The 12,193-nt window shown below is 35.7% G+C and overlaps 1 protein-coding gene across 2 annotated transcripts in view; it reads left to right on the top strand.

The window, feature by feature from the left end:
* The window catches only part of ATAD2B (ATPase family AAA domain containing 2B), a 145,537-nt gene that overhangs the window by 90,097 nt on the left and 43,247 nt on the right, over positions 1-12,193 (top strand). For both annotated transcript variants that reach the window (XM_007455492.1, XM_007455491.1), the window contains exon 19: positions 496-681. In XM_007455492.1, the coding sequence (XP_007455554.1) occupies positions 496-681 (186 nt within the window). The remainder of the gene's footprint in view (positions 1-495; positions 682-12,193) is intronic.

Raw genomic sequence — 12,193 nt, 5'->3', positions numbered from 1 at the left:
TTCAGCAGGTAGTTCATTAATTTTAAGCTCTAGGGTGGTACATCTTGGTTAAAATATTTATTTAATTCATATGTTGAGTGATTTTATCCAATGTGCAAGAACATGTAAGCTATGTCTCTCTTCTTTGTGCTTCCTGATAATCACTCTTAAGTGGGTGACATATAGGTACATGCTTATCTCTTTATTTGCAGCATATTTTATAGTGGTGTTTTGCTTTATTTATATGATAGATAAGTGGAACAATTTGGTACCTTTATACTATTAATATATACTGAATAGGAATAATAAAATAACAAAAAAATACTCCTTTTCTTAGGTGGGGTAAGGGTAGATAGAAGCTGTATGTATGGCTTGTGCATATCTTGAACAGCTTAAATACTGGGGCTGAAAGTAATTAGAGTAACAGGTCTGACACATTTAATGTATTGGGGGGGTTACTGTGTAGACTTTAGAATATCTATTTGAATTTTTAATGCCAGTTCTTTCCTTAATTAGATTTTTCGTGAAGCTCGAAGAACAGTACCTAGTATTGTTTACATGCCTCACATTGGTGATTGGTGGGAAGCTGTCAGTGAAACTGTGAGAGCAACTTTTCTGACTTTGCTACAAGATATACCATCATTTTCACCCATATTTTTATTGTCTACCTCTGAAACCATGTACAGTGAACTGCCTGAAGAGGTAAGAACTCATTAAATATTTATCTTTTCTTATTATATGGTTTTAAAATAGTTGGCGTAAATTTGACACATTTTAGTTACTATAAAATCAGTACTGTCAAGGTTCATGCCTTGGTTGTACCATGTATTAGCCATGTGACTTAAGTTAGTTAACATTTTAAGTTTCAGTTTCTTTTTTTTGGTATGTATTTTGATACATTTCTCAGTGTTGTTGTGAATTTTGAGATAATTCATGCTTAGACCAGACCTCGACATATGTAGTACCTACTAAGAAGATCTTAGCTGTATCATCATCAATGCCATTATAATTATCCTTCTCATTCTTATCATCTGTTAGATTATTTGGTGAGATTTGACCTTTCAGCTCTTTCACTGGTAGCATCACATTAAGCTGAAGATTATTATGACTGTGCATATTTTTCAAATCTGATATTTAGCGTTTGAATTCAAATCCAACTCAATAGTAAAGATAAAAATCAGTTGTTTCAGAAAAAAATTAGTAGATCAACTCATGTGAATGAAATTGATTTTTAAGAAATTATTTTAACATTCTGAGCTTACTAGGTTTTGAAATAATCTCCTTTCAAAATGCTTAGAAATATTTTGCCCAGGCAACACAGTTCTTATAAAAAATTTACGTGTTTCAAATGCTATAATATAAATCTTGGTTACGTAGAATTTTATGATTCAGATTTTTTTTTTTTTTTACCAAGTTCTTTTGTTCTGTTTTAGCTCTTATTATCTATCTTGTTGCTAAACCGGATTTGTACAACTTACTACTCTTGTTAAGAAAATTATATTAAACGTAGACTAGTTCATTTTTTGCTATTCAGAATCTGATATTATTTGGAGACCATTAATCAAAATATTTTTTATCACAGGGAGCAATAAAGTTTAGTGGAAAGATGTATGTAGTACGAGTCAGAAAAACCTTGGTATTGACTTACTTGTCTTTTGATTTTGGATAAATATTTGAACCTAGAGCAGCTTCAGTTTCCTCACCTATAAAACGTGGATAATAACAGACAAGCTTGTTGGTGTGAGACAATATATGTGAGTTTATTTTGGAAGCTACAGAGCTATAATATGTTTGGTATTATATTAGTATTATAAAGTAAGAATGCACTCGAAATTGATTTAAGAGAGTGGACTGAGCCTGGACATAACCTAGGAGCCACTTTTAAAAATTAGATCCTCACTGTCAACTAGTTTTATTATAATTTTATAAAAAATAAAGAAAATTGGGATAATTAAGGGCTCCAGTTAGGAATATATAGTTAACTGAAGTTTCCTTATATTGTTTGAAAAATTTGTAAATAAAAGTCTTACTGAACCTGTCTTGATACACAGCAATTTTAATTTTGCCTATTCTTGTTGTCTGTTTTTGCATATGTGATTTTATTGTTGGTTTAGTTTTTTAAAAAACTAACATTGCATCTATATATTTTCAATGTTGCTATATTGTTATAATTTTTAGTGGATTCAAAAAGTCTACTGGTGAGTAGGCTTTTTTCATTATTTGTTTACCAATAACCTTAATTAATAGCTAAAATATTAAAAATTTACTAGCATTGAATCCTGAAATTTCAGCCCCCTCCCTTTGTCTTCTGTATTCTTTGCCCTTATTATAGCAAATAGCTACTAAAGCTATCATGGATATTCACATTTGTGGGTGAAGATTATGGGGTTTTTCTTAGACTACTGATTACATAACATTTTATACTAATTGTCCTTAGGAAAGCCTCCTCTGCCCCCAAGGCTTTCATTTTAATTTCAGCTTTGCCATTAGTATATTGCTTTGTTTAGGTCACAGACTGAAATAGTAGTGAATAATACTTAGCACGTACTGATAAATATTTGGTAAATGAATGAAAAGCATGGAGAGTTACAGACCGAGTAACTAGGTTAGCAAGGTGCCAGAGCTATGGAAGAAGACATGAAGTAGACAGTGGGTATCAAAAACTAAGTGATTCTAAAAGAAAGAGAAATAGCCAGTTACTATAGTGTATTTAAGAAAATACAATGGTAAGTTAAAATAACAGTAAGATACAGATTTTAACCTATGAAATAGGCCAAAAAAAAAAGTTGGATAAACTCTCTCCAGGACAGTTCATAGTAATAGATTTAAATACGTCTATTCATTTTAGGTCAGCAATACCATTTATAGGTAAGTAGTTTTTCATAGATAAAAAAGATACAACACAGACAACACAGAAAGTATTGTAGCCTTTCTTCATGGACAAACACAAAGATACAGCACAGGCAACACAAAAAGTACAAGAGTATTTATCATAGCCTTTCTTCATCAATTGGAAACTAAAAGTCCTAGAGTAGGGGATTGATTATAGTGGATTCCTTCCATGAAATACAATGAGACCATTAAAAATATTGATGTAGAAGACATTTAATGTCATGAAAAGATGTTTGAATGTATTGCTAAAAATTGCAGATATTAAATTAATATATATGGCATTATCTGGGTTTATATAGAAATAATTATATATTAGTTATATAGTCATATATAAAAACTATATGTAACTATTAATAGAAATGTTAATAGTAATTATCTCTGGGTCTTAAGATTATAGTTATTTTTGTTATCTGTTTTCTAAATCTTCTGTAATAAGTGCTGCTGTTCTCATCAGAAAATAAACTCATTCAGAGATGAAAGGAAAAGGTTCTCAATTTTTAAAAACACCACCAAACAAAAAAAATTGTCATCATGGGACTAATATTAGGGATACAAAAATGTTTTCTTTTTGTGGGACAGAGTGACAACCTCATCTTTTGGAGCCCTTTTAAAATTCTCTTGTAAATGTGTCTTTGTATAGCTTTCCCTTTTTAATCCCAAAGTAAGACAATGCATTGGGATATTGAGAAAAACATTAGAACTTCTATTCATTTTTATTTTTCATATTATCTTAAAAATGTGTGTGTATGTTTCATAATAGAAATAGTAATATTAGAATAGTACATTTAAGTAAGTATGTATATATACTGGAGGGAGTATTTTTTAAAATTAATTAATTAATTAATTTTTGGCTGCATTGGGTCTTCATTGCTGCGCGCCAGCTTTTCTCTAGTTGCAGAGAACGGGGGCTACTCTTTGCGGTGCACGGTCTTCTCATTGCAGTGGCTTCTCTTGTTGCGGAGCATGGGCTGTAGGTGCGTGGGCTTCAATAGTTGTGATGCACAGGCTTAGTTGCTCCGCGGCATGTGGAAGCTTCCTGGAGCAGGGCTCAAACCCGTGTCCCCTGCATTGGCAGGTGGATTCTTAACCACTGCGCTACCAGGGAAGTTCTTTTTTTTTTTTTTTTTTAAGTATCATTTATTGAGTTTGATGTGCACAAGTGTCAAGTATGGAGGTAGTATTTTCAAATTTTTTTTACTGATGAGGTGTTTCATCCAAAAAAAAAAAAAACATTGGAAATCATTGCTCTAGACCAGCTGTTATCAAAGTGTGATCCAAGGACCCTTGTGGGCCCCACAAGACTTTCAGAGGTTTGTCACATTCCTCTTTTTTGTATTTTGCAACTATGTATCTTCTTGAATATGGTTTTTTTTCATGTATACCAATCAGAGCAACATTACTGTAACAGGTTGAATGCAGAGGCAGAAAATGAGAATCCAGTTGTCTTTTTTTTCTTTTTATAAATTTTTAAATTTATTATTTATTTTTGGCTGCATTGGGTCTTTGTTTCTTTGCCCCTTGGAGGGAGGGGGTGCTGGGGGGACTACTTTACATTGCAGCTGTGTGGGCTTCTCGTTGCGGTGGCTTCTCTTGCTTAGGAGCACGGGCTCTAGGCGCGCGAGCTTCAGCAGTTGTGGCTCCCGGGCTTAGTTGCTCCTCCGCATGTGGGATCTTCCCCGATCAGGGCTTGAACCTGTGTCCCCTGCACTGGCAGGCGGATTCTTAACCCCTGCGCCAGCAGGGAAGCCCCAGTTGTCTTTTATTAAGCCAGACATAAGAGAGATTTGAAGAAATGTAAAACAGTGCCACTTTGCTCACTAAATTTTTTTAATATATATAATGTTTTATATTTTGGAAAAATATGTCTTTCAAAATAATATATGTATATTTTTTACATTTATTTTATTGAAGTATAGTTGATTTACAGTGTTGTGTTAATTTCTGGTATACAGCAAAGTGGTTCAGTTATACATATATACGTTCTTTTTCATACTCTTTTCCATTATGCTTTATCACAGGATATTGAATGTAGTTCCCTGTGCTGTACAGTAGGACCTTGTTGTTTATCCATTCTTTTTTTAAAAATAAATTTATTTATTTTATTTATTTATGTTTGGCTGCATCGGGTCTTTGTTGCTGCATGCGGGCCCTCTAGTTGCGGCGAGCGGGGCCCACTCTTTGCCACAGTGTGCAGGCTTCACATTGCAGTGGCCTCTCCTGTTGCGGAGCATGGGCTCCTGGCGTGTGGGCTTCAGTAGTTGTGGCATGCGGGCTCAGCAGTTGTGGCTCGCATGCTCTAGAGCGCAGGCTCAGCAGTTGTGGTGCATGGGCTTAGTTGCTCCGCAGCATGTGGGATCTTCCCGGACCAGGGCTCGAACCCATGTTCCCTGCATTGGCAGGTGGACTCTCAATCACTGTGCCACAAGGGAAGCCCTATACATTCTCTATGTAACAGTTTGCACCTACTAATCCCAAACTCCCAATCCAACCCTCTCCCTTGGTAATCACAAGTCTGTTCTCTATGTCTATGATTCTGTTTCTGTTTAGTAGATAAGTTCATTAAAAGAATATATTTTTTAATGTTAACATGTAATAGGTTTTAAATGAATACATAATTTGGAAGGTTCTTAGTTTTAATTTTTAGTACATAAATATTGACAGCTATAATCCAGGTAAGCAGAAGCTCTTTTGGGTTCTTGAGTAATTTTTAAGAGTTTAATAAAGTGTGGAGACTAAAATATTTGAGACTCTCTGACCTAGACCACAAGCTCTTTGAGAGGAGGGGACTGTCTTACTGCCCTTCACTTCCTGACACAGTGGAATTGCTTAGTAAATGTTTGTTGCATGAAAGAAGAAAATGTTGAATCATCACAAAGGCTTTAAGTAACTCCTGCCTAGCCTCATGCATCTTTTTTTTTTTTGCAAAATTCTAGTGTAAGTAATTTACTTCTGTGGACCCTGAAGACCTTTTCTGAGAATAGTAGGAGAATTTTAGTTGCTATATATGAGAATTGCAAGTTATTTCTCTTCAGGAGAATTAGAAAAAAGAATCAAAGGTTGAACATAGTAAAGAGACTTTTAAACAAGGAAGCAGATAAAAGTAGAAATATTTGCAGGAAGGAAAGCAGACTTTGGAATTGCACTTAAATTTCTGAAGAGATTCACAGTATGTACTTTGGCATTAAAGTATGGGCAGGCTCAATATATTAGAAGTGAATTTTAAAGAGATATCTCCTCAGCTACACTGATGAAAGTAAAGATTACATACAGTATTTTGTCTTCTCTGTATTTCATGTCATTTTGTGTCTCTCAGTTTATGGTGGGACCTGGGAGGTAAAAATCAGTAACTTAAGTAGAAACATCAAGTAGGGACATTGAAAACTCAGATTAATGATCATGTATACAAGAGAAATATCTTAGTATTAATTTTTTGGTTGTAAAACAATTTTATGATTTCTTAAAATTTAAGAGGAAGGTGATCCTCCCAAGTTTTTCTTTTCTTTAAATTAAAAAGGGTAGAGTAAATGAACATGAATTACTACTATTTTAAGGTATGTTAAATACTAATGTTTATTTTTACTTGATGGATTGTTTACCTGTTTTGTTTTAAGGAAGGCAAACTTTATTTATGAAAACTATTGTAGATTCATTTCTGACCTCATTTTCCACACCTTTTCTCTTTGAGATTTTGAGGGTTTTGTTTGTTTGTTTGTTTTTTGATTTTCAGGTTTTAAACTATTAATTTTGCCCATTACAGAGGTCACATGGACACTACCTTCAAAACTGGGGGCTAACAATTCTAACATTTTAATAAATGAGGTAAAACAAAAATATTTGCTAATGAAAGAATTGCTGCTATTTACGCATCTGTGTGCCAGGCACTGTGTAGGTTAATCATATATATTATCTAACATATGTTCTTAAACTGTTCCGTGAGAAAAGTATTACTTTCCCATTTGACAGATGAAGAAACTGAGGCCAACAGGGGTAAAGTAACTTGCCTAGGGTTTTACAGCTAGTGGCGGAGCAAGGATTTGAACCCAGGTTTGTCTGATTCCAAAGGCTATGCACTTATAATGCCCTGTACTCTCTAAAACTACAGAGAGACAGTTTTTGCATATTGTGATGATTAGGCTGATGAGTGGTTAGGGAAATGACATTTATTTATTTATTTTTTGCGGTACGTGGACCTCTCACTGTTGTGGCCTCTCCCGTTGCGGAGCACAGGCTCTGGACGCGCAGGCTCAGTGGCCATGGCTCATGGGCTTAGCTACTCCGGGGCATGTGGGATCTTCCCGGACCAGGGCACGAACCCGTGACCCCTGCATCGGCAGGTGGACTCTCAACCGCTGCGCCACCGGGGAAGACGGGGAATGGAGTTTTGTATTCATCAAGTTAAGATCATTGTTCATTCATCGAAAATGTATTGCCTATTCTGTGCAATGTAATGTAATTTATTTAAGACAGTGTCTGTTTTCTTCACTCTTCCATTCACAGTGTCTAACTGCCTAACACAGTTTCTGCACACACACACACACACACACACACACACACACACAATACTCACACATAGATGCATGTATACACGTACATATTTCTAGTACAGTATGTTCATTGAATGAAATAAAATAGGCGAAAATTCAGATAGCCACTGTTCTCCAAGAATTTAAAGTTTAGAGGGAGGGGAGATCTGGAAAAAATAATACAGTAGGAGAAGTGCTATAATAGTAGAATATATAAAAGCATGATCCATAAAAGAAAAAAATTGATATGGTAAACTTTATCACAATTAAAATCTTTTATTCTTTAAAAGACACCATCAAGAAAATGAAAAAGAAACAACAACAAATCACAGAATGGGAGAAAATATTTCAAATATATCAAATCACATATCTGGTAACACTTATATCCAGAATGTATTAAAAACTCTTTCAGCATAATAATAAGACTAAGTCAAATGATTTTCGATAAGTGTGAATACCATTCATCAGGAAAAAAGATGGTCCTTTCAACAAATGGTGCTGGAAAACTGGATGTTCACATACAAAAGAAATGAAATTCGACTTTTTTCTTACACTGTATGCAAAAATTAACTCCAAGTGGATTGAAGAACTAAACATAAGACCTAAAACTATAGGAACTTCCCTGGTGGCACAGTGGTTAAGAATCCGCCTGCTGGGCTTCCCTGGTGATACAGTGGTTGAGAGTCCTCCTGCCAATGCAGGGGACACAGGTTCGTGCCCCGGTCTGGGAAGATCCCCCATGCCGGCAGTGGCTGGGCCTGTGAGCCATGGCTGCTGAGCCTGCGCGTCTGAAGCCTGTGCTCCACAAGGGGAGAGGCCACAACAGTGAGAGGCCCGTGTACCACAAAAAAAACAAGAATCCACCTGCCAATGCAGGGGACACAGGTTTGAGCCCAGGTCTGGGAAGATCCCACATGCCATGACGCAACTAAGCCCACAAGCTACAACTACAGAGCCCGTGTGCCGCAGCTACTGGAGCCCATGTGCCTAGAGCCCGTGCTCCGCAATAAGAGAAGCCACTGCAATGAGAAGCCTGCACACCACAACAAAGAGTAGCCTTCGCTCACTGCAACTGGAGAAAACCCACTCACAGCAACGAAGACCCAGCACAGCCAAAAATAAATAAATAAATAAATAAAATTAGGAAAAAACATAGGGGAAAAGCTCCGTGACATTGGATTCGGCAGTGATTTCTTGGATGAGACACCAAAAGTACAGGTAACAGAAAAAAATAGATAAATTGGACTTCATCAAAAATAAAACTATTAATAGATTGAAAAGACAATACATTGAATGGGAGAAAATATTTGCAAATCATATATCTGATAAGGGGTTGATACCCAGAGCGTATAAAGAACTCCTACAACTCAGCAACAGAGAAAACCCCAAACAGCTAGTTCGAAAATGGGCAAAGTACTTAAATAGATTTTCTCCAAAGATGATACTCAAATGGCAATAAAACACATGAAAAAATGCTGAACATCACTAATCATTATGGAAATACAAATCAAAGCCACAATGAGATATCACTTTATACCCAGTAGGATGGCTACTGACATAAAAACAGAAAATAACAAGTGTTGGTTAGGATGTGAGGGAATTGGATCCCTTCTGCATTGCTGATGGAAATATAAAATTGTGCAGCCTCTGTTGAAAATAAATGGTTTGGTGTGGTGATTTCTTAAAGAATTAAACAAAATTACCATATGATCCAGCAATTGTATTTCTGGGTATATACCCAAAAGAAGTGAAAGCAGGGATTCAAACAGATGTTTGTATACCCATGTTCTTAGCAGCATTACTCACAGTAGCCAAAAGGTAGAAATCAACAGATGAATGGATAAACATAATGTGGCATATACATACAGTGTAACATTATTTAGCTTTAAAAAAGAAGGAAATTTTGACACATTCTACAACAAGAGGAACTACAGCATGGGTAAATCTTAGGACATTATACTAAGTGAAATAAGCCAGTCACAAAAGGACAAATATTGTATGATTCCTCTTATACAGCATTCCTAGAGTAGTCAGATTCGTAGAGATAGAAAGTAGAATGGTGGTTGACAGGACCTGGGAAAAGGGAGAGTGTAGGGAGTTAATGTTTAATGGGTAGAGTTTCAGTTGGGGAGGATGAAAAAGGTTTGAAGGTAGATAGGTAGTGATGACTGCACAACCATGTGAATACACTTAATGCAACAGGCTGTACAATTTAAAAATGGCAAATTTTTTTATGACTGTTTTACCACAAATTTAAAAAGAAAACTACAATTTAAAAATGGACTAAAGAGTTGAATAGGCATTTTACCAAAGAGTATATATATTCTTAGGGTAAGAAGCCTGAGAAAAGATTCTCATTATCATTAGTCATTCAGGAATGAGATACCACTGCACACCCAACTAGGATAGCTATAATCACAAAGACAGACAACACCAAGTGTTGACAAGAATGTAGGAAACTTGAATCCTTGTGTATTGCTGGTGGAATTGTAAAATGGTATAGCCACTTTGGAAAAGTTGGCAGTTCTTAAGGTGTTAGACATAAACTTATGATATGACTCAGCATTTTCACTCCTAGGTAACTACTCCAGAGAAATATAAACATATGTTCACACAAAAACTTGTACACCAGTGTTCCTTCTAGTATTATTAATCATGGTAGAAATAACCCAAGTATTTATTAATTGGTGATTGGCAAAACAAAGTGTCGTGTATATACATAGAGTGAAATGTTATTCAGCAATAAGTGGAGTGAACTACTGATACATTCTCCAGTGTGGGTGAGCCTCAATATATTATGCTAAAAGTGAGAGAAACTAGACACAAAAGACTACCAATTCTATGATATGCAATTTGTAGAAGAGACAAATTTCTGGACACAGAAACCAAATCATTGGTTGTCAGCTGGGAGTGTAAGTGTGGATGGACTGCAAATGGGCACAAGGGAGCTTTTTGGAGGTAATGGAAATATTCTAAAACTGACCTGTGATGGTTGCACAGCTGAATTAACTTACTAAAAATTATTGAACTTAAAAAAAGTTAATGAGAGATAGTGGAAGGTATGTCTAAGGTTATCTGGGAAAGTCAGAGAAAGCATCACCCAGAAAGCACTGGCTTGAGTGGAGAGTTAAAAAAAAAAAAAAACAGTTTAGGAAACAGTGAATAGCATCTATAAAGACTGTTGTGAACCAGTGTGAAAGAGAACATGATTCGTTCAGGGAATTATATGAGGTTTGTCTTGTTGCAGTATGAAGTTTGAGGCTGGGAATGTCAGAAGATAGGAGTGAATTTAAAGAAAAACAAGCTGTTGGTAATAATCAGGAAGGCTGATATCAGGGGGATTATTGTAGACTTACTCTTGGTATGCTTTTACATTTACCAGGTTCAACACAATGTTGAAAAATGATCAGAAGGAGGAATATTTAAAACTGAAATTAAATGTTTTACTACCCTTAAACAAAATCCTGTGGTACTTCTAGGGTATTGTGTTCTGTTTATTTTTCAAGACCCAGTTAATGTTAGCATTTTCTGCTATATCCTATCTAATGCCTCTTCACCCATGCCCCTTGCAGGGTCTCCTCTGTTTCACTACCTCTGTTATAACACTTCTGGCATGGTATCATAATGCTTTCTTATGAGACTGAAGAGACTTGACAGCAGGAAGTAAGCCTGTTTTCTTCAAGTTTTTAACTGCAGTGTTTGGCATGATATTTGACACATGATGGTTGTTCATTGGTAAATTTGCTTGCCAGAACTTTCAAGGGAAGGCCAGCAAAGTATAGATCGAAGAATTGGAGGGGTTTTTACATGAAGGTAGTCTTCAAAGAAAATATCGGAAGGTCACAAGGTGAAATTTTATGTAAACTCTTTAAGGATTTGGCTTTGGGTTGACGTAAATAATTTCCCATCTAAATATTGAATTCTGATGGCTACTTTTCATTGTCTCTTCTCTGTCTTAGGATTTTAGAGTTAGAAAAGACCTTTAGAGCTTATATAATCTAGTCTTCTCTATTTATTCACTTTGTGACCTCAAGCCAGTTACTTAAACCTTTCCAAGCCTAGGTTTTTTTCATCTGTAAAATGAGGGACTCCCTATGTACCTACCTCATTGTTACAAAGATTAAAATAATATTTAAGTAATTATTCATTTCACAGTCTGCAATTCAGTAAGTGGCTAGACATAACAAACTGAATGGACTGTTCAAAGTTTACCAGAAATAAGTACCTATATTTGGGCTAGAATCTGATGTTTTAAATTTTAATCCAGTATTTCCATACTGTCATGGTTGGTACTTCTTTCCATATTAGTGACCTTTTCCCTTTTTTTATTTGCAGTTTCCAATTTGATGTGGGCTGGGTAACAAAGTCACAAGCTTTATTCATTCAGTATATGCTTATTAAGCATTGCTAGATACCAGGCATGGTGGTAGGTATAGGAAAACAGATGAGTTGTGTTCTCAGGGAGTTCAGTATCTTGAAGTAGGAAACAGACCTTCCAGGAAAACATATGAATTAAATAAAGTGTATCGACAAATGTGGATGATGTAAAGAGGATTTAAACAGCATATCTTGCAAGGGGGACATCTGGGGTCAAAGTCTTTATAGAGCAGGTGAACAAAGGAGAGGTGGCAATCACTGGGAGGAGTTGAGGGATATGAGCGTGACTGGCTTAATTTTGCTTGGGAGTTTTGCATGGAAGGTGGTGTCATTGTGGAGCATTCTTTGGTGAGATCGAAGGTATAGTTTTTTCTGCAATGAAATCAGGATTCCAGAGGATACAGTGGAATAGACTTAGTAGG

The sequence above is a fragment of the Lipotes vexillifer genome, unplaced genomic scaffold (assembly GCF_000442215.2).
Source record: "Lipotes vexillifer unplaced genomic scaffold, Lipotes_vexillifer_v1.1 scaffold131, whole genome shotgun sequence".
Classification (NCBI taxonomy): Eukaryota; Metazoa; Chordata; class Mammalia; order Artiodactyla; family Lipotidae; genus Lipotes; species Lipotes vexillifer.
The sequence above is the reverse complement of the archived record's forward strand: the minus strand, read 5'-3'. Positions and strand labels throughout refer to the sequence as shown.